General features: G+C 38.5%; 1 protein-coding gene across 1 annotated transcript in view; it reads left to right on the top strand.

Annotated features, from left to right (window-relative positions):
- The window catches only part of TBC1D31 (TBC1 domain family member 31), a 96,757-nt gene extending 73,252 nt beyond the window's left edge, over positions 1-23,505 (top strand). Inside the window, exons 16-22 of the mRNA XM_023518133.1 lie at positions 1,361-1,496; positions 2,961-3,053; positions 8,820-8,960; positions 10,049-10,243; positions 12,511-12,649; positions 21,171-21,263; positions 23,225-23,505. Of these exons, the coding sequence (XP_023373901.1) occupies positions 1,361-1,496; positions 2,961-3,053; positions 8,820-8,960; positions 10,049-10,243; positions 12,511-12,649; positions 21,171-21,263; positions 23,225-23,358 (931 nt within the window). The 3' untranslated portion in view covers positions 23,359-23,505. The remainder of the gene's footprint in view (positions 1-1,360; positions 1,497-2,960; positions 3,054-8,819; positions 8,961-10,048; positions 10,244-12,510; positions 12,650-21,170; positions 21,264-23,224) is intronic.
- The last annotated feature ends 190 nt before the right edge of the window (positions 23,506-23,695 follow it).

Here is a 23,695-nt window from a genome sequence, read left to right as displayed (position 1 = left end):
CGCCACAACGCCTGGCCATTTTTTGGTTGCAGCCATCGTTGTTGTTTGGTGGGCCCGGGCTGGGGATTCAAACCCGCCACCTTAGGTGTACGTGGCTGGTGCCTTAGCTGCTTGAGCCGCAGGCGCTGAGCCTCTTTTCATTTTTTCATTTTAGGAACAGCACTATATATAGGATTACCCAGTTGTGGTATTTACATTAAGCAAATATTTAACTTAATAAAAATAATCTTTATATACCTCTTGTCAAAAAATTGGTATATAGTAAAATGTAATTCTACAGCTGTACTGAATGTGGTATAACTTTGCACTTGTTATTCACAAGTAACACAAAATCTAATGACCTTGAAGGGCATTATTTAGAATCATTGTTCTATAGTGGTCAGAAATGCTCTTTAATGGTGACACCTGTGGCTTAAAGGAGTAGGGTGCCGGCCCCATATGCCAGAGGTGTCAGGTTCAAACTCAGCCTCGGCCAAAAACTGCAAAAAAATAGAAATGCTCTTTAAGTGCTGGGTAAGTCACTTTTAGTGGAATATAATTTTTTAAATTAGTTTTAAAGATACCTATGTGACCTAATAATTATAAAATGATTATCTCATTATGCATTCAGTATTTTCGAGGACAGGGAAGAAGAGTTAAATGCATATTCAAAAGTATATTAGCTAGGTACAATCACACACACCTATAGTTCCAGCTACTTGGAAGAATCACTGGAGCCCAGAAGTTCAAGGCCAGCCTGGGCAACATAGTGAGACATCTCCCCCTGTCCCCCATCTGTTAAAAAAGTGTTTTTAATAAATAGACAAATGAAAGTATGTTAATAAGGTAAAATGTTTAAGATAAGCAAAGTGACAGGATGATGCTTATCTCAGTGCTTAAGGCTAAGCCTAATTATTGGGAAAGTCATTTCCATAGGTATTTATTGATTCTTACTCTTGAGTGGAACTTTATAAAACTGATTTCTACTCTGGGTTAAAAGGAATTATTGAGCTAAGACATTTCCCTTCTACTAAACTCTCAAAAGGTAAGCAGACATCATCTTTGGTAACACTAGAGCATTTTTTGACATTCTTTCAATTAGAGGATACCAATTTTATTGAAATAAACTGAGTGATAAGCCTGTTAGAAGTCTAAGTGTAAAATGATAGCCAATTGCATGTGGACCACTTGTCGTCTTCATGACTGCAGACTTCTTGTATAATTGGGTATGTTTCATTAATATTATAAACATAATCGTATTACAGTGGCACTGGTTAAATCGGGAAAATGTGTCACAATAGGTAGCAGGCAGCAATTAAAAAAAATTTAACTGTATTGGGATATGCTTTATTTGTTCCACTTAATGTTTTTTGTATTTAAGACTAGCTGCTGTGAAAAGAGAGTTGAAAATAAAGGAAATAAACTTACAAGATTCTGCAAGAAAGCGTCTTCTGAAACTTCAGCAAGATCAACGGGAAATGGAACTAAGAAGACTGGATGATGAAATTGGGAGAAAGGTTAATTGTTCTTATCTTATCTGCATTTATTCTTACTTAAATGTAACGAACATCTTCAAACTAAATAATATTCCTAGAGTCCACAATGAATACTAAGTAGCTCCTTTAATTTTATGTATTCTTACTTTCTTTTGTATTTCATTAATGGTTAAATATTTAAGAAATACCAGGAAAATTAGTCAAATTAACTAGGGTCCTTGGTTATTATTTCTCTACAAATAGAAATACCACTGTGAGTTAACTGGTATTAAGTTAATTTTCAATTAAGGGACATATTCTTTTTTAATACAAAAATTTATCCATGGCCAGTATAAAATAATTGCCAGTAAGAAATATGTAGTTAAAAATGGACTTTTTCCATTTTTTTTCATTTTCTCCCCAGATAAAAACTGTTTAAAAGGCTGGGCACCCGTAGCTCATCCGTTAGGGTGCCAGCCACATGCTCTGGGATGGGTAGTTTTGTACCCAGCCTGGGCCTGCTAAACAAAAATAATCCCAGCTACTAGGGAGGCTGAGGCTAGAGAATCGCTTCAGCCCAAGAATTTGAGGTTGTTGTGAGCTATGATGCCACGGCACTGTGCCAAGGGTGACAAAGTGAGACTCTGTCTCAAAAAAATCTGTTAAAAAAATGGTTAATTACACAGCTTTTCAGGTATGTTTCCATAGATAGGGGAATGGTTATATTCATATTTTCCTTTATACAAAAAATAAGGTTATTCTTCTCATGTATTCTGTTTTTGTGACCAGTTTTTTTTGTTTGTTTGTTTTTTGAGACAGAGTCTCACTATGTCACCCTTAGCAGAGTGCTGTAGCATCACAGCTCACAGCAATCTCAAACTCTTGGGCTTAGGCAATTCTCTTGCCTTAGCCTCCCAAGTAGCTGGAACTACAGGCACCCGCCACAACGCCCAGCTATTTTGTTGTTGTTGTTGTTGTTGTTGTCATTGTTTGGCAGGCCCGGGCCCAGTTTGAAGCCGCCAGCCCCAGTGTAAGTGTACTTGGCCGGCACCCTAACCACAGAGCTACAGTCCCAGAGCCAGAAATCTTATCTCTTTTTACAGCATAAAACTTCTTGTTTTGTTTAAAGCTAATTAATTTTAGATTGGTTTTCAAAATCTGATATTCCTTTTAATTATCTCATCTAGTGAATGAGATTTGAGATTTCATTATTCTATAAAAGTGTATGTTCTTCACCACAAGTAATATAGGCTCAGAATTCCTATGTCTATTTCCAACCCCTTTGAGATAGGAGAAGGCATTTTTTGGTCCAAGAATCTTAAAAGTCCTTTCAGCCACGTGATCTCAGCCTCCTCAAATGCTAGGACTACAGGCGTGAGCCACCATACCTGGCCCCAATTCCTATTATTTTAAATGCTGTTAGTGATCGCTTGGATTACAAAATTACTAAATCTTTATTATTTTGTAAATTCATTTTGGTATTCAAAGTTTGTTTTTCGGCCATAGATATATATGAGAGATCAAGAAATTGCTACCACAGCCAAAGACCTGGAAGTGAGACATCTGGAGCTTGAATCACAAAAGAGACTTTATGAAAAGGTACAAATCAGTTATTTCCATTATAAGAAAAGCAGTGTTTGTATAAACCATTTTAGACTGTATTTATTCATGGATTTTTAATGTTTTTTTTGTTCTCTTCTTAAACAGAATATAATGTCATCCAGGATTATAAGGTAGCCAAAATGTCTGAATGTACAGTTTGTTGCAATTTTTTAATTCATGTTTCTGTTAGTAGCTTAGTCTATCTACATAGATATCTTGAATGTCCCTTAATTAGCAAATATATGTTGTTTCTTCATGGTAAGATGAAGATATAAGCCCCAGATTTTGTGTGGGCATCTTTTTAACTTATGAAATCCAGAAAACTTTATCTGATCAGTTAGATATAATGTGCTACTACTACCTTTTTTCGATTAGCTTTAGCGATTAACATTTTACCTGCCCAACTTTTTTTTCTTACATTTTTTTTCCTTACATTAAGTTGAAGAAATGTGTGTATTTCTGAAGACATTATGTCCTAGAAAATAGGACATTCGAGCTCAGCATTTCATATCTAATTGGAATAAAATTAGTTTTTTAATGAAAGAATAAAGCTAAGCACAAACCAAAGAAACAAATAAGTAAACAGAAAAAGGAGTTTTGTTATAAATTTGTATTATTGGGGGAAAATATTTTGTTACTCATTTATTTAGTGTTGAAGCCATAAGTTTTCATTCACTTCCTTTAGCCCTCTTAAAGTCAGACTTTGAGTTTGAAATTGGTGATAACTGCAAATTATAACGGGTAAACATATGATTGCTTGTTGTCCACATCAAATAAGACAAAGCACATAGCACCCAGATCCCTTCCCTTCATCATCTTCTAGGACCTTATTTTACTGTGTCTGTTTTCTGTCTGTCTCTTTCATATGAATGAACCTTCTCCTTGGCATAATATTACCCTCACAAAGATTTGTGGTGCGGATTAATTGAACGAGCATGTATATGTCTGTGTAGTGGTCCTCAAGACCACCCTTAGGTTCATGGATTCTGTAGGATACGAAAAACTCTTATATTCATGATTAAATGTTATTACCCTGCTAAAAGTATATAGATTAAAATCAGTGATGGCTGGCCAAGTGTGGTGGCTCAGGCCTTTAATTCTAGCACTCTGGAAGACTGAGGTGTGAGGACTCCAGCTCAAGAGTTCAAAACCAGCCTGAGCAATAGTGAAACCCTGTATCTACTAAAAAGAGAAAAAATAGCTGGGTATTATGGTACACACCTGTATTCCCAACTACTCAGGAAGCTCAGGCAGGAGGATCACTTGAACCCAGGAGTTTGGACTTGCTGTGAGCTAGGCTGATACCAGGGTACTCTAACCTGGACAACAGAGTGAGACTCAGCTAAGGTAAAAGGCACATAATGTGGGCGGCACTGGAGGTGACTGGTTCAAACCTGGCCCCAGCTAAAAACTGCAAAATAAAAAAGGCGCATAATGTAGTGCCTCTCCAGGAGAGACCAAGCAGAAGCTTCCAGCTATCCTCGCCCAGTGGAGTTATACAGAGAATACTTAATTTTCTCTGCAAAGACCTTTGACAATATGTATAAATATTGCCTACCAGGCAAACACACTCAAGCCTTGGTGTCCAGAGTTTTCCTACCAAGTCACATTGTTCGCATAAACTACCTGGCATGGCCAAAGTCCCTGGGTACACAAAGACACTCTTACCAGGCAGGATATTCTAAGGGCTCAGAGATTATCCCCAAGGACAGCGGTTCTCAACCTCTGGGTTGCAACTGTATTAAAGAAGGCATTAAATCGTGGCATTAGGAAGGTTGAGAACCACTGCCCTAGGAGCTGGCCTAGAGCCAGTCTTTTCTTTGGGATGTGCATGGTTTGAATAACTCAGGCTTACTGTGTTAACCCTTCATTGTATAATGTCTGATTTCTGGTACATGCTATATAGATTTCAAGTTCCCTCTTTCTCCCTTGACCTGAAAAGCTCCCTCATTTTTAAAAAGTAATTGACAACTTCCTTTACCCGGTGTGCTTCTTCACACTAACACCTCAATCTTCAAGGCTTTTCACTGGTTTTAGAGTCACTTCCATTGTTTCCTCCTGGTCCTTAATCTCTACACATATGTTTTACTTCTTTATGAATTAGCTAAAATGCCATGTCCTGGTTTTCTTTTTTAGTTAGTAAAATTATTTTTCCAAAAGGCTACATGTTTTCATAGTTGTTATTTGTAGTGGCTATTGATGAACCATAACTTATTTAAACTTTTTTCTGCTGTTGGATTTTTAAGTGTGTGTGTGTATATATGTGTGTATATATATATATATATTTTTTTTTTTTTTTGAGACACTAACTTTGTCACCCTCGGGAGAGTGCTGTGGCATCACACATAGCGCATAGCAACCTTAAACTCTTGGTCTCAAGCGATTCTCTTGTCTCAGCCTCCTGAGTAACTGGGACTACAGGAGCCTGCTACAGCACTGGGCTATTTTTAGAGATAGGGTCTTGCTCTTGCTCAGGTTGGTCTTGAACCTGTGAGCTCAGGCAGTCCACCTGCCTCAGCCTCCTAGAGTACTAGGATTATAGTTGTTAGCACCATGCCTGGCCCCTATGGTTTATAATTTTTTAACAATGGACATCTCCACATACATATCTTTTCTGCTTATGATTGAAAAATATTTTTACTTTTAGCCAATTATAAAGCTAATTATACTATCTTTAGATAATCAGAACAGTAGAAAAATCCCTCGATTAAGAAATAACTGCCAATATCATTAATAGTGTTGTGAGAGTACTTGGTACTTGGAGTCTATATTTTCCTTTTTTAACTTACATCTTCAGGAAGGCTCTTCTCCCAGCTAACATATCCATTAATATTGACCCGTTCCCCATCCCTGCTGACCACTACTTTCTGCCTCTGTGGATTTGCCTATCCCGGACATCTCATGTCAGTGGAATCCTACAATGTGTGTCTTTTGAGGTTGGCTTCTTTCACTCAGCATATGTTTTCAAGGTGCATCCATGTTGTATTCATTCCTTAGAATAGTCCATTGTATGAATAGACCACATTTCATTTATCCATTCCTCACTTGGAGGCTATTTGGATTGTCTCTACCTTTTTACTATGATGAATAATTCTGTTATGAACATTCATGTACAACTTTTTGGGAGGACATGTTTTCAAGTCTCTTGGATATATACCTAGGACAAGTGAGTTCCAATTTCTCTACATTCTCATGGACACTTGTTATTATCTGTTCTTCTGGCCACAGCCATAGTAGTGGGTGTGAAATGGTATCTAATTATGGCTTTGATTTGCATTTCCCTAATGACTAGTGTTTTGTAAGCATCTTTTCATATGTTTTTGGCCACTTTATTATTTTCTTTGGTGTTAGTGTGGTTAATGTTCAAAGTATGTATGGGTCATACTTTCCTGTTTTTTAAAAAATAGTCATGTTGGGGCAGCATCTGTGGCTCAGTGGGTAGGGCACCTGCCCCATATACCAAGGGTGGCGGGTTCGAACCCAGCCCCGGCCAGCTAAAACAGCAATGACAACTGCAACAACAAAAACAAACTCAGCATTGTGGTGGGCGCCTGTGGTCCCAGCTACTTGGGAGGCTGAGTCAAGAGAATCGCTTAAGCCCAAGAGTTGGAGGGTACTGTGAGCTGTGACCCCACCGCCCTCTACCGAGGGTGACATAGTGAGACTCTGTCTAAAAAAATAAAAAAATAAAAATAATCATGTGATTTTTTTGTTGTTGTTGAGAACTAGACATTTTACATACAGTTGCTTCTTGACTTATGATGTCCCTAAACCCATCATAAATTAAAATACCTTAATAAACTCATCATTAAGCCATCATAAATTAGGGACCACCTGTAACAAAATGTGGCAATTCTGGAAATCAGATTGTCCCTCCTCTCCAGGGTTTCTCCTTGTTGTTTCTTTGTTTTTGCCTTTTCTGAATTAATTCCATAAACTCTGTTCTTTGTTGTGTATGGCCACAGAAGTCTCTACTCAGTTAGCTTAGGGGTCAGCTAACAATTAGACAGAGATTTTCTTATTAGATACTTTGAAGTACTAAGCTGCTAGTCTGCTGAGAGCCTCTGTGTGCATGTTGGGACATGCCTTTAACCCCTAGCTAGGCAGTTTGCAGTTCGTCTTAGATTTCACTTCCCACTTGTGCAAAACCTCAAACTTAACCAGAGGTCTGAGGAGATTCTTCTCTGGTCTCGGCACAGAGCCCTTGGCATGTGCACAGCCTTACACATGTACATGGCCTTCTAGAATCACAGAAATCTGTCAGAACTTTTTAAAAAGGAGTTTAAAAAAGCTCCTTTTTAAAGCTCCTCTTTGATGTCCTCTTGAGGACATCAAATTCTCCAGCTTTCTCCATTAAGCTTTTTGCTTAGCCTGTTTATTGTGGGGTTTTGTTTTTTTTTTTAAGACAGAGTCTTACTTTGTTGCCCCCAGTAGAGTGCCTTGGCATCATAGCTCACAGCAACCTCAAACTCTTGGGTTCAAGCAATTCTCTTGCCTCAGCCTCCCAAGTAGCTAGGACTACAGGTGCCTACCACAACACTCAGCTATTTTTAGAGACGGGGTCTCCCTCTGGCTCAGGCTGGTCTTGAACCTGTGAGCTCAGGCAGTCCACCCACCTCGGCCTCCCAGAATGCTGGGATTACAGGCATGAGGCACCATGCCTGGCTAGCCTATTTATTGTTTGCTACAATGGAGATTCACTGCGTAAGGCAGCCAAGATATTCAACAATTTCCTCTGATTATTTTCTTTTTGTAATTAATTAACTGTTACTATTTTGTGAGCCAGGTCTACTGGGCTAATTTTTTTAATTTTTACTTTTTTAAAGATAAGGTCTTGCTATGTTGCTCAAGCTGGTCTCAAACTCCTAGCCTCAAGCGATCCTCCCACCTAAGCCTCCTAAAGTGCTGGGATTACAGAGTGAGCCACTGCCTAGCACCTCTATTTGTTTATAGCAGCAGTTCTCAAGGTTCTCAACCTGTGGGTCGCGACTCCTTTGTAACAGTAAAAATACATCCTGCATATCAGATATTTACATTACAGTTCATAACAGTAGCAAAATTATAGTTATGAAGTAGCAACAAAAATAATTTTATGGTTGGGAGTCACCACAACATGAGGAACTGTATTAAAGGGTCGCGGCATAAGGAAGATTGATAACCACTAGTTTACAACAATATCACCAGGGGAAAAGATATTACTGCTAAGTGAATTCTGCATGAGGTTAAATAAGATAGCCTTGGAATGGGGTCTTCCAGGAAACCATCAGATAGATTAAATAATAACAGTCCTCTGCGAATGGTGGTTTGAAGGAACTTGGTCCAACCTTATTTTGCCCCCGCCATTGCTGCCAGGCTGCTGGCTTTCAAGGCTGATGCAGAGCTTGGGAGTGGGGTGAGAAGAGGAATCATGCAGATAATGTTACAGAGCTTGTTCTTCTTACCAAGATTAAGCCATTTTTATGAGTAAATGCTCCCCCAGATTGCTCCAAGCCTTCAGTTAATTTCTGCAATTCTGAAAATGTTGATTTGATTTTTAACAATTTTTGTCAGTGTTTTCAGTGCTTTTATGCAAGAAAGAATTTTCAGAAGTCCTTACTTTGTCATTTTCACTGATGTCACCACTCTTGCTTTATACTTTAAAAATTAGATGATTGCCATTTTTGTGTGCATATGACTATTCTGAAAAGAGAAAAGTCAGTTTTGTATTGTGACCTTATTATAGAAAACAGTGATTTTCTTTTTTACAAATTATTTTTTTAACAGGATCTTACCAGAAATCAAGAAGCTGTTGCAAAACAGATACGAGAAGAGGCAGATGTCTACAGACAGAAAGTGGACCTTGAACAACACATGTTTCATAAGCTGATAGAAGCAGATCAGGCTCAGAGCCAACAAACTCAGAAGGTAAAAATATGGTAGATTTAGTGTATACACACAGGCGGGTGGCTGTTACCCTTTTAAGAGACCAAATTTGAAACTAAACTGTGAGGTGGAGTTAATGCATTTGCTTCAGTTGTCACAGCTCCTACAGTCTCACATTATTTCCTTTTATTTACAGTGTGCTTACTCCGTTGACAGTCATGTACATGTATTTTTCCTGCCCTTCGATAATTTTAAGACTTATAAGAAAATACAAAAGAATAATAACTTGAATGATTTCATTATCTTACTGTGTCCTGCCTGTGAAACAGTCCCTAAGTGGGTTAGATTGCAAAGCCTCAGGTCCCTGGTTTGTATGTAAACCAGCACTTCCACGGGATTCTGTGGACTATTAATAACTATTATTCAGTGAAATGGGTCGGGGGGGGCTCAAAGAAGTATTGGAAATGCTATCTTAAAGTTAGGTATTTTTCATGTCAAATTTGAGGATGTTGTACATCGTGAAACTTTAAGAAAATTTCCCAGACTTATTTTAGAGAGTTTCTTACAGAGTACTCTAGAGAAATGCTTAAGTATATTGAAATAGAAATTGGGCCTTGCAAAAAAGAACTTTATTATCTCTTAATAAAACGTTAAATGGGTATGTGTCTCGGTCTGGACCTAGTTCAAAGACCAGGAATAGTGTCAGGTAGAAACGATAGAAACCTTTTTCTGTTCCACAGCAATGTCTTAGCTTATTCTCCCAAAATATTCCACCTTATTTTTTTTTATAGGCTTTTGTCCAGTCTGTTAAAATGGGCTCTTCTGCTTCCTTCTCACAGTATTGAAAACATGGAAATTGTTCAGTCCTGCCCACCTCCTAGCCTGGAAGTTCTCATCCTTGGTTATGTGGTAGAATCACCTGGAGAGTTTTTTAAGCATATTGGTATCCAGCTGACCCAGAGATAGATTTAACATTAATTTGTGATGGGGCCTAGATTGTGCTTTATTTTAAACACTCACAGGTGACTCTCATATGCAGCCAGGATTCTAAACCACTTGGACACCCAGAATGGATGTGCTATCATTTTATATGCCTGACCTTGTTTCTGATGTTTACAACTTTTTCTTAGGTAATTGAAGAAAATTTGGCAAAAGCTGAACAAGCATGCCTAAATACTGACTGGAAAATTCAAGCTTTACATCAACAAAAGCGTGATGATCTGCAGCGAGACAGATGTTACAAGGAAGTAGCTGGACTCCTTCGGGAGAAAAGAAGGAAAGAAATAGGAGTATTAAATGCCATGATGGAAGAGGAGGCCAGGAAGGTAGGAATAGGGTTAGCAGCTTTTTAGTATTGTATTAAGCATTGAAATTTCGAAATAGTGGATAGATGACAAAAGCGTCATCAAATAATTTTTGTTGGAGATGATAATCTAATTTTGATAGGTGTTTTTCAGAGAGGTCATCTAGTGTTGATGCTCTCTAAAATGATGAGGCCTGCTTCTCATTACATTAGTATGCCTCAGCGTCTCAGCTTCCTGGATGTGCTCTGGCTGACTGAGTAATAGTAATACTTGATCTAATTCTTTACACTTACAATGTAGAAGGTTTTGAATAGGTAGAAACTGTGTGTGGCTGCCAGTAACAAAACTCACATAACAGTGACTATAAACAGGATAGAAATCCAGTCTGAGGGAAGCAGCCCAGGGGTAGTATTGTGGCTCCAAAGCTCTCAGGGAAGCGGCTTCTTCAACCTTTCTGCACTACTTCTTGGTGTCTGGCATTCATTCTCAAGGACAACGTACCATCCAAGATGACTGCTGGAGTTGCAGCCATCACATACATCCAGGCAGCAGGAAGAAGCTGGGGCACAGTACAAAGTGTCCTACCTCCCGCCTGAGTCAGCTACTTTCTAACTCCTGTCCAAAAGTCCCATATGTATTTCTGGCTGCATTTGGCTACAAAGGATGCTGGGGAACATCGTCTTTTTAGCTAGGAGCATTATCATCCCAAATAAAATTAAGATTCTATTCCCTAGGAAGAATCAGAGAATGGATTTTTAGGAGTTAACTAAGAGTATGTCACACATGTGTATGTTTTGGTTGATCCAAAAACTCTGGGACCTAACACGCTGTGGTTATTGTTGCAGACACCATTGACTTTCCTAAGGATACTGAAGAGCTGGGGAGGGATCAAGATCTAGACATCTGGCTTTAGTTCTTGCTTTCTGATGCTGTATCACAGTGTCTGTTTGGAAAGGGAGCTCCTTACAATATATTTCTTTCAAGTCAGTATTCCAGATTCACCTTCCTCCCACCCTCTCCCAGTGGCCTAGGTCCATGTCTTATAAGTTTTCCATTTAAGGACAAGAAAGACCAGCTTAGGGAGGGTCAGGGTGATTCCCAGAACAGCAAGGCTGTTGTCAGGGAAATTGTGGTGGAAGCCCACCTTTTCAAGAAAAGGATTGCTGAGAGTAAAGCTAGACTCTCTCAAATTAGGTGCCACTGTACTTTGGGTAAAATGGTACTTTTCAGAGTAGACAGAATGACTGGAAGGGCTTTTGCTGTTATGCATTAATCTGTCTTTGTGTCTGATGTGCTGGGTTCTACAACTAACTTGCCTACTGAATGGCCTTGGGAAGTCATTAGACTCAGCCTCCTCATCAACATACAAGAGGGCTGGATCTCTGTTGTCCTTCCTGGCCTTCCTATTTTGTGATTCTTTAAAGTTTTTGTTACTTAATGCATTAGTATGTCAATAACATAAAAATTCCTGTTATCCTAGCACTCTGAGAGGCCGAGGCAGGTGGATTGCTTGAGCTCAGGAGTTCAAGACCAGCCTAAGCAAGAGTCAGACCTTATCTCTAAAAAAGCTTGGTGGGCGTTGTAGCAGATACCTGTAGTCTCAGCTACTTGGAAGGCTGACACAAGAAAATTGCTTGAGCCCAAGAGTTTGTTGCTATGAGCTATGACACCACAGCACTCTACCTAGGGCAACAAAGTGAAAGTCTGTCTCAAAAAAATAATTATTATTATCATTATTATACATGTGTTTTCATGTAAAAACTGTAGCATTTCTAGAACATTGGCAAACTTTAGGAGTTATATAGTATTTTTAATGTATTATTTTTATTACCCTTTGAGCTAATTTTAAGATTATTATTTTCTTATTTTATAGAGGAGAAAATAAGGGCTAATACTTCCTTGTCATGTGAACCAGAGCAGGACGAAGAATTCATTCTCTGAATTTTGTAGACTTTATTATTAAATTGTAGCATTCACATTAAATACATATTGCCATTAAGACAAAACTAGCTGACTCTAGATTTGAAACTTATTGAAGTGAATTATGATTTCAGATGTGTGCTTCATGGCATTCGGAGGCGCTAACAATACGTGCCTCTGCCTTCAGGGTTCTTCAGGACCCTTGGGCCAGCACAGGCACCCCAGTTACCATAATCTCAGATTGATCCTGTGTGCCATGGGAGTACAAGGAAAGGGGAACAGAGAAAACAGAAGAGGCTCATTCCACTGTAAGAATGTACATTACCACAATTTTTATGTGATTTTTTTTTCTACTTATTTCTATTTAGTGGAAGGAAGCTGAAGAGAAGAAGTTATATTTGAGATCAGAAAAGAAAACTTCTGCTCTTTCAGATGCATCTAGAAAGTGGTTTTTAAATCAGGAAATAAATGCTGCTGTCGAACATGCTGACAGTCTGCGTAATGAAGGTGAGTGTCCGTGGGCACCTTTCACTTCCTGGTGTTGCACATTCAGTCTTTTAATGTGATCTATTACGAATAAATCCTTGAGGTGTATTTCAGCACTTTTATTCCCATTATTGCTCAGCTAAAACGTTATCTTTTTTTTTTTTTTTTTTGGTGGGAAAGGGTAAACTGAAGAGGGGGAACTGTTAAAAAAAACAGAGCTCCAGCTGGCCATGGTGGCCCAAATCTGGTGGCTTAGCCTCCAGGTACTTAGGAAGCTAAGCCCAGGAGTTCCAGGGTAGGGGGGAAAACAACAGAATTCAAGAAAAAAGCCTGGACCGTCGTATAAAGTTCTGCATCTCCTTACTTTTCTAGAATGTGATTTGTTCCCAAAGTGTGAGTTTTGGTTTATTTTAGTAAAAATTCATGCTTTACTGATACCGTGTTTCCCCGAAAATAAGACCTACCCCCAAAATAAGCCCTAGCAGGATTTCTATGCATTTGTTAAATATAAGCCCTACTTTGATAATAAGACCTAGTGATGGACGTGCCTATGCAGCGTATCTGCATAGCCATGTCATGCATTTCAGTGCAGAGAGGAAGACATTCCCTGAAAATAAGCCCTAGTGTATCTTCTTAAGAAAAAATAAATATAAGACAGTGTCTTATTTTCAGGGAAACACGGTAGCTAGTGTTCTGAACAACATAGTATATTAAAGTACCACCTGGGAACTTCTTATAGGATCTGATCAAACATAGGTTTTAGTACAGGGTTTATAATGGCATCAACTGAAAAGGAGAAATAATAATTTAAAATTCTAAATCAGATGGATGGAACTAGAAAATGTTCTTCTTAGCAAAGTATCACAAGAATGGAAGAAAAAGTATCCAATGTACACAGCCCTATTATGAAACTAATTTATAGCTTTCATATGAAAGCCATAACCTAATTATAGCCTAAGAATATGGGGAGGAGGAGGGAGAGAGGAGGGGGGATGGTTGGAGGGAGGGTGATTGGAGGGATCACTTCTATGGTTTATCTTACAAGGGTACAAGCAAATCTTTCTAAGAGTAGAATATAAACGTCTTAACACAATACCTAAGAAAATGACATAAAGGTTATGTTAACCAGTTTGATGAAAATATTTCAAATTGTATATGAAAACACACTGTACCCCATCGTTGCATTAATGTACACAACTATCATTTAGTTAAAAAAAAAAGAAATGCAAAAAAAAATTCTAAATCAGAGTAGAGACCCAGGAAGCTTTTACTGTTTTGTATTATTTTAGTCTTCATTTTTTGTATTTGTTTGCTTGTTTGTTTTGAGACAGAGTTTCACTTTGTCACTCTCGGTATAGTGCCATGGTGTCATAGCTCACAGCAACCTCATAATTTTGGGCTCAAGTGATTCTCTTGCTTCAGCCTCCCAAGTAGCTGGGAGTTATGTGTTCTTGAAATCAGGAGCTCAGGCAGTTCATCCATCTTGGCTGCTGAGAGTGCTGGGATTGCAGGCGTGAGTCACCGCACCTGGCCTGTTTTAGTCTTTTAGAATATACATGCATTGCTTTTAAAATAATAGCTTTATTGGTGTGTAATTCTCATGCCGTCTAATTCACTTATTAAAAGTGTGCAATCAATGTATTGTGTTACCATATATTGAAAAGTTTATTCACAGTGTTGTGCATCACCACAAGCAATTTTAGAACATTTTTGGCACCTTAAAATAAACTTCATACCCATTAGCTGCCCCCCACCTTTCCCCTTACTCTTCTGCCTAATCCCTGGAAACCACTAATCTACTTTCTGTCTCTAGATTTGCCTGTTCAGGAAATTTTATGTAAATGTAATCATACAGTCTTTTGTTGTTTTTTTTTTCTGATTTCTTTCACTTGGCATAATATTTTGAGGTTTGGCCATGTAGTACATATAAGTACATTTTATTACTGAATAGTGTTTTAAATAGTATTCCACTGCATGGATAGTCTGTTTTTTTAATCCATTCATTACTTGATGGAAGTTTGGGTTGTTTCTAATTTTTGGCTTTTATGAATGATGCAGCTATGTACATTATTTTACAAATATGAAAAGTACAAATATTGGTTAAATCATTTAATTAAGCCTACTTTTGAAATCCCTCATTATTTCTCTTGCTTGAGATTCAGCAGTCTCAAATAGCATCAAGAGTCTTGGGAGAAACAGGGAGTGGAATGTGACTCAGCACAAATTAAATACTTAAGAACAGCTTACAAAAGATGCTAGCCATCACTTCTCCCAAACCCTCTCACACTTAACCTGTGTTTTAGAAAAGGAAAAAAAAAATCTTTAGCAAACCTATTTAGAAATAGAAAAAGGTAAGAAACAGCAAAAATCTTACCTCATCGGTAATCTTCCTACATGCTGGCCCCTCTGCCTCCATGACGGCTTCCCTCCAGCTAACATTTTTAAAGCCCTCCTGAATTTCGTTTAGAGATATTTAGGCAAGCATGGTGGCTTGTGCCTATAATCTCAGCCTTTGGGTAATCTGAGGAAAGAGGATGGCAAGAAGATTTCTTTTTCTTTTTTTTGAGACAGAGTCTTACTATGTTGCCCTTGGTAGAGTGCTATGGTGTCACAGCTCACAGCAACCTCAAACTCCAGGGCTTAAGCGATTTTCTTGCCTCAGCTTCCCAAGTAGCTGGGACTATAGGTACCTGCCACAACACCTGGCTATTTTTTGTTTTAGTCGTCATTGTTGTTTTAGCTGGCCTGGGCCGGGTTTGAACCTGCCAGCCTTGGTGTATGTGGCTGGTGCTATAACCCCTGTGCTATGGGTGCCGAGCCGGCAAGAGGATTTCTTGAAGCCAGGAGTTTGAGACCAGCCTAGGTAACATAGTAAGACCCCATCTCCACCTAAAATAAAATAATTAGCCAGGCATGGTGGTGCACACCTGTAGGCCCAACTACTTGGGAAGCTGAGGCAAGAGGATTGCTTGAAGCCCAGGAGTTCAGGGCTGTAATAACTATGCACCACTACTGCACTTCAGCCTGGGTAACAGAGTGAGACCTTGTCTCTTTAAAAAAAAAAGTGAGAGAGAGAGACAGTTAATTTGGTTAATAAACTTGTAGTTTTCAAAAGGCAAACATCTACTCTATGGCTGAATGAACTGTCAGTCATTTCCTTAATCAGGGTATATAAATTTAATCACATATATTTAATCCTAACACTAGGGGATCATCAGGTGCAATTATGAAAATGGCATTTTGGTTGGAAGTTCTCAGCTTTGGTTTGTCACTCAGGGGCGAGAAGGGAGGCACTGGGAAATGGGACACAGGTGAGAATATGCCAGGGACAGATAATTTATTTGAAATTTTTGACTAGTATCAAATCTTTCCAACCCATGGAAGCCCCTAAAATCCCAGGTCTAGAAATTTAAATTGTAGCCAAGAGGACATAAAACCATATTAATCTAAGTTGTAAAGTGGACAGAGGATTTTGAATAGACATTTCTCCAGAGGAGATATGTAAGTGGCCAGACACAGGGAAGCTGAACACAGTGTCCAGCTTCATCAGTCATTAGGGAAACGCAGATCAAAACTTCCATGAGAAAATAATTTAAACTCAGTGAGATACCACTTCCCACCAACTAAGACAGCTATAATCAAAGAGCCAGACCATAACAAGTGCTGATGAGGATCACAGAGATCAGAACGGTGCTGGTGGGGATGTGAAATGGTACGGCCACTGTGGAAACGGTTGCCAGTTCTGTATAGAGTGACTAAGACCCAGCAATCCCACTCGTAGGTGTAGACCCAAGAGAATAGAAAACATATTCATACAGAAACGTGAACATTTGTGGCATCATTATCCATAGTAGCCACAAAGTAGGAACAACTCAAATATCTATCAAATGAGGAATAAACGAAAGTGATATGTCCATACGATGAAATCTTACTCAGCTATAAAAATGAATGAAGTTAGGATTCATGCTACAAAACAGATGAACCTTGGAAACCTTGTGAATTAAAGAAGCCAGACATAAAAGGCCACAAGTTATATGATTCTGCTCATATGAAATGTCCAGAAATGGCAGATCTATTGGGAGAGAAAGTAGATTAGTGATTGCCTGGGAAGGGGAGAGAGGTGACTACTAACAGATACAGGCTTCTTTTTTGAGAGTGATGAAAATCCTCAAAATCAGTGATGAAAATTTGTACTACTCTGTGGATATACTAAAAACATGATTGTACACTTTAAAAAGATTTTGTGGTATGTGAATGGAATTATATCTCAATGAAACTTGCTTTTAAAAAGTCATCAGTAAATGCTGTTGCTAAGAAGGGGCATAGGACTGGGTTTCAAAATGACTAAGCTTTGAAATAAGGGAAGGGCTTAGAAAAATGGGGACATTTCAGACAGGGAGAATTCAGTGGTGTGGTGCAGAAACACCAAACCAGGTGGCAGGAACACTGGGTCCTCACCCAGCTTTATGGCAAACAAGCACAGAGTTTGAATAATCTTGGCCAAATCACTAAGCTGTGTACCTCTGGTTAGCTTATTTAACCACTTGCGTTCACTCGTGTGAATTTATTCAGAAATGGTTACTGGTCTTTAGTTTCCTTGTTTGTAAAATGAGAAGATTGTAGACTAGGTGATCTTTAGTTGTGTTGTAGTTCTAACAGTGTATCATTTTCTAACCATTTATAGTTTATGGGCCTCTTTGAGAGGCTGTCCCAGAAACAAACACATATACACACAAAATTTTCTCTCTTCATTTTTGTGGCTCCACCACACAAATGCCTCCATGAACTTCCTTGTTCATGCTGGAACTTGTTAAATGTAATTAAACAATGGTAGAAATTGCCTGTGGGGGTAATGTAAGTTAGGCCAACTGGATCAGAGACCTATGTCCTAGGGTGGCTGGAGGTACCACTGGAGAAGACAGAAGTTGGGGACCTAAATGCCAGGCTGAGGAACTGGGCCTCATCCTGCTTGCTGGTGCTACTTAGCCTGGCTACCCAACAGGGTGACCTACGGAAGATGCTAGTATAGGACTTGCTCCTGGGTAAGGAACTCAGTGCCAGAGGTCAGGAGAAGGAATGGAGTTTAATCATTTGCACCCTTTTGTTCCTTTTGAATTTCATGTACATGTAATACCAATTCAGTAAATAAATACATTGTTTAAAATAATGATCACCTCTGGGGGCCTTCAAATACAGTAAGTCCTCACTTAACATCGTCAGTAGGTTTTTAGGAAACTATGACTTTAAGCAAAGTGGCATCTAATGAAACCAGTTCTACCGTAGGCTAATGGATGTAAACGAGAGTAAAGTTCCTAGCATCTGCTTCATGGTCACAAACACATCCGCAAAGTTCTAGAGACCAAAACAAACTTCTAATATTAAACATGGAAATAAATGTGAGCTTGCTGTACATAGATTTACGAAAGACTAATAAAAACAAGTGAGATAATTATTTACGTACCTATTCCTCTTCAGGGTCATGGGTAGCCTGAGTCTCCCCCAGCAGCTGAGGGCCAAGGCTGGGCCCAGCCCTAGGCAGGACACCATCCCTTCGAAGGTGCACTCACACTGGGCCCACAGAGACACACCAGTGCACTTCACATGTACATCTTGGGGATGTGGGAGGAAATCTGAGCACCCAGAGAAAACCCTTGCACACGTGCAGAGAACTGTGCACAGGCAACAGCCCTGACTGGAAATCGATTTTTTTTCTCATCGATGTTATAATGAAATGATGTTGAACAAAACAACGTTCTTTGAGGACCTGCTGTACATTAAATGAAGAAAAAGGAAGTTGAAGTACAGAAATTATAGGAGCTTTTACTTTTTGCTTCACTCCTAAATTTGTTACAATTAGCATTTATTGTTTTTTGTAAATTACAGATTGTTTTTTAAAATACCTATGTATTCTTAAGACATGCTGGTAAAAAACAATTTTTTTTTGTTTAAATATATATATTTAGGACCTCCCTAATGGTAATTTCACTCTGTAGAGATAAAAATAGTAACAGTTTAGCATCTAGAGCAGTGTTTTTCAACCTTTTTTCATCTCACAGCACACTTGAGACTATAGTTAAACTTCCATGACACACAAATTATGTTAATCAAAAGAAAGCATACGTTGCCTCTTTTATGGTTATATGGATGGACCTGGAAATATCCTCCTTAGTAAAATATCTCAGGAATGGAAAAAAAAATATCCAATATACTCAGCACTATTGTGAAACCAATTTACAACCACTCACACATGCATGTGAAAAATGAAACACAACTGTAGCCTAGGATGAAGGAGGGAGAAGGGAAGGGAGGGGGGTGGGTCAATAGAGGGAGGGTTGGTAGGGGGATCACACCTATGGAGCATATTGCAAGTACAAGTTGAATCTATCAGGTGTAGAGCATAAATGTCTTACTCCTGTAATTGGGTAAATGAGGTGAAGGCTATATTGTTTAGTTGGATGTAAGCATTCCAACTTGTACAAATAATCAACACATTGAATCCCATAATGGCATAAATGTACCTATGATAAATGTATGAATGACTTAATTAAAAAAAAAAAAAAGAAAGCATAAAGGCGCAGTGGCTCACACCTATAACCCTAGCACTCTGGGAGGCGAGTTGGTGAATTGCCTGAGCTCAGGAGTTGGAGACCAGCCTGAGCAAAAGCAAGACCTTGTCTCTACAAAAAAATAGAAAAAGTAGCCAGATGTTATGGCAGGCACCTATAGTCCCAGCTACTCAGGAGGCAGAGGCAGGAGGATGGCTTAAGCCCAAGAGTTTGAGGTTGTTGAGAGCTAAAGCACTCTATCCAGGGTGACATAGTGAGACTCTGTCCCAAAAAAAGAAAAAAAGGGCTCGGTGTTCATAGCTCAGTGAGTAGGGCACTGGCCACACACATGGAAGCTGACAGGTTCGAGCCCGACCCAGGCCTGCTAATCAACAATGACAACTGCATCCAAAAAATAGCCAGGCATTGTGGCCAGCACCTGTGGTCCCAGCTACTCAGGAGGCTGAGGCAAGAATGGCTTAAGCCCAAGAGTTTGAGGTTGCTGTGAGTTTGAGGTTGCTGCGAGTTTGAGGTTGCTGCGACTCAACAGCACTCTACCAAGGGTAACATAGTGAGACTCAGTCTCCAAAGAAAAAAGAATATACTTACTGTGCTTTGAACTTTTTTCAAAATAATTAAATTAATGATCTTTAAAATTTTTCACAGCACACCAAGATCCTCCCTCTCACAGCACATGACTGATTGCTATAGTAAAGGCTAGGAAGCTAGATTTTTGTTTTGAAGTTTCACAGCCAATATTTGAAACTTTGCTGGAAGCAAGAAGGAATCATTAGTTTTCGAACAGAGATAATTTTACAACACAGCCATTTAGGAAGTTGAATTAAACAGAGTGGGCAGGATGGATTTTGGAGGACAGATGAGAGACTGGGAGGTGAGAGAGCTCAGATCTGGAAGGGTCTGAGGAACCAGCCTCTGATGTGTGGTCATTTGTCAACATACAGTAGTGGTTATCTCTGTGCCAGAGTCCAGGTAGGCTGACAAGCTCAGTTACCTTATAACATTTCTACTGTATTTTATTTAAAAGTTTTCCTGCCTTATATAAAGTGGTTGAATCTGCCTTTTCTTTTCTTTTTCTGGTAATTTCTGGCAGATTCTCTTTACTTCCTTTGCCACTTGATGGCCCATCAGTTACCTAAAAATGACTCTCATATTCCATTCCTCCACACCAATTCAAATTAGTCTTTTGGTAATCAGGCAAATTACCTTAATGACTGAGCTAAAACTTTGAACGATAGTATCAGCCTGAAGCTCTTGAGACCAGGTAAAAGGAAGGTACCGTATGTAATGAATCAGTGAGACTCAGTGTAGGCATGATGCGTGGAGTCTTAGACCCTACTGCTGGGAGTAGAAAGGGACAGTTAGAAACGATATCAGGATGGAAAATTTACAAAAAGACCTGGTGTCATATGGTGCGTGAAGCTGTAGGAGTTAGGAACAGTAAAAATACAGCTGAGGGTGAGTGTGAGTTATACGATGATGAGACCTACAAGATGTTGGGGGCGGTACCACTAGGTGCTAGAACATGCTCTGCTTATTATTCTAAGAAGGTTTCAGGTAAAACTTGCCCATCGCTGGTTCTGATTGGCTAAACATGTTGTGAGTAGGTGTTGCCTGGCTAAAGCCAGGAGTGATCAGCTCACAGGAGTTCTCAGTCAAGGCTTCTAATCCCATTTCGTAATCTCTCTTCTAATAAATGTTTGGGATGTCTATTCTAACACCTATATATTTTATTTTTGTGTTGGCTTTTTGTTTTAGCTAAAGATGTTTACAGAGTACATTACCAGAAGTTCAGCTCAGCTCTTAATTCTCACTAACTGCACTTCCCTTGCTCTTGAATGATTACAGCATTCTCAGAATAGAAAAGAAAGGGGTTTTTAGCCATCCGTGCCAATTAAATTTACTAGGGACCATTTGGAATTAATAAAGGCTTTCTACTCACTCTCAAACACCTCTGTTTCTCCTTGCTTTTCTAACAGAAGTGCCATGGTTCCAAAGTGAAGTGGCCTCAAGGTGTTTTCCTAGACCCTTGCAATTAAATGACATTCCAGAAATGGATTCCTCAACACAGCGTAAGTTGATAAGAAAGATTTCTTCTGCCATTTTATCTTATTGTCTAATGTCCATGAGTTGAGAGTGCTTCTGTCTTTTTAAATTTAGTAATTGTTAAGCAGAATTGAGACTTAAATTCTATTTATAGCACGTGGAGATCATTTTCACAGGACATTGATAGTGGAAATCCCAAACAGAGACTCAGGATTCTCTCATATTTCCAGCTGGGAGAAAAACTGGATATAGACCCAATTCCAAGTAAAGGAAATGGGCTGAGTGTTGTTGATGCTTCTCCATTTCTTTAGCACCAGCACTGCTGCCCCAAAACAACTAACTAAATCGATAATATAAGGTTCATAACTATTTTGACGTCCTTGTGAAAAGAAAATTACAGTGTTATTTTTCAAAGCTATTACATAATTGAATTTTCTTGACTGTCTGGACTGGGCTCCCTCCTACAACCATTGAAAACATGTGTGTGCTCTGGCCACTGGGGTGGAGTGTGGGGCCAGCCCACCCCAGAACTGCCAAAGGCAATGACTTCCCACTGATGAGTTGACTTTGGATCCCTGAACTTGATTCCTGGGGGGGTTTGTTTATTTTTGTAAGGGACAGGGTGGAAACATCTTACAGAAATGTAATCACAGCATTAGGCTAGAAAGGAACCGATAGTTTTCCCAGTAAAGTATGTTACTTATTTTTAAAAGGGAAGATAGAAACTCTGTTATTTCTTTCAACTAACTTTTAAATAAAACTTTTATATCACTGAAGCAGAATTTAATGAGGTCTTTTGAGTTCTTTTAGAAGAACAAACTGCTGTACAAAGTCCCCAAAAGTTTGGCTTTATAAGAAATATAGCTAATAACAGGTCATGAGATTCTAATGTTGTACAAAATATTTTACTAATTCATACTTTTATATGGATCTATAAATTCTGGGCTAGAACATGAATTAAATAAAAAAGCATTTGTGAATGAAATGAGGCACAAAAGGGTCTTTTTTTTTTTTTTGGCCTGGGCTGGGTTTGAACCTGCCACCTCTGGCATATGGGACTGGTGCCCTACTCCTTTGAGCCACAGGCGCCACCCCCAAAAGAGTCTTAACTATTCTCAGAATTTAAATTTTAAATTTAAATTTTTAACTAGATAATTCTAAATTTCAAAATGGAGTAGAAGACATTTATTAAGTTTAAATTATTTGTCAGCCTAGCAAAAAGCATAAAAGTTGTATTACTTTAGGGAAAAAGTAGTTATTAACAACTGAGGCTGTACTTATATTTCAGAGAAATGTATTTTTAAGGTGGTTTTGTTTCTTTTTTCAAATTCCAGGATTTACCAGCCCCTCTAAATCAGTATGAAATGACTATTAACTCTTGGATATAATGTAGTATTTTAATCTTGATTCCAGACTCCCAGTATTACCTACTAAAAGCATTTGATTTATTTATTTCTACTTAATTATTAGAAGTAATCATGGGGAGGCACCTGTGGCTCAGAGGAGTAGGGCGCTGGCCCCATATACCAGAGGTGGCAGATTCAAACCCGGCCCTGGCCAAAAAAAAAAAAAAAAAGAAAAGTAGTCATGGTATACATTTCACAGTTTTATGACTTGGAATACCTTTTCTCATTGTCTTTAAGGATTATAGAAAGGAAGGAAGCTTACTATTGCAAAGAACTCAGATTCTCCCTTAGACAAACTTTGTTACTAATTTAAGATTCTTTGTATCCTAAATTTTTTAAATACTGAATACCCCAAAACAGGTAAGTTCTCTGATAGCATTCATTCAATTCAACTAATCAATGTTTGGCTTGAGAAAGGAACCATGTAGGACCAGGTAATGTTTGGCTTTTCTTCAAGAAAGTTGGTTTTTAGTATATTCAGTTCATTACTGATTTTTACAACACATTTATCTTTAAAGTAGATGTTATATTATTAACATCCGAAAATTTAACTTCTGTTCATTTTAAATTTTGTTTTCAAGTTTCTTTAAATGAAAGAAAAACAGAATGGGACACTACGGGACAGAATCTCATCAAGAAAGTGAGAAATCTTCGCCAGAGACTCACCACCCAGGCTCGTAACAGATGTCAGACCCCTAGTCTTTTGGCTACATAGAAGGCTGGTTGCCTTGAAATCATCTCAGAGATACATATTTTTCAATCAATGACACTGATTTTTAGATTATTTATTTAAAATTCCTATAAAGATCAGCTTTTTGTACAGAAAAATATATCCATAATTATGTGTTTTATTTAATTCTAATACTTTCTATAAATGGCTTCTTAAACTTTTCACAATAAAAATGTTTTGGAAACTATTCAAGTTACCTTAGGCTTCCAGGTTGCAAAGACCAATGTAAACTTCAGTAACTTAGTTGATGAAGGTTTATGTTATTTATTTTTTAATATTTTTTTCTTTTCTTTCCTTTTTTTTTTTTTTTTTTTTTTTTTTT

The sequence above is a fragment of the Otolemur garnettii genome, unplaced genomic scaffold, assembly GCF_000181295.1.
Source record: "Otolemur garnettii isolate 467f Iridium unplaced genomic scaffold, OtoGar3 scaffold00004, whole genome shotgun sequence".
NCBI lineage: Eukaryota > Metazoa > Chordata > Mammalia > Primates > Galagidae > Otolemur > Otolemur garnettii.
Note: the sequence above shows the minus strand (reverse complement) of the source record. Positions and strands in the feature narration are given on the sequence as shown.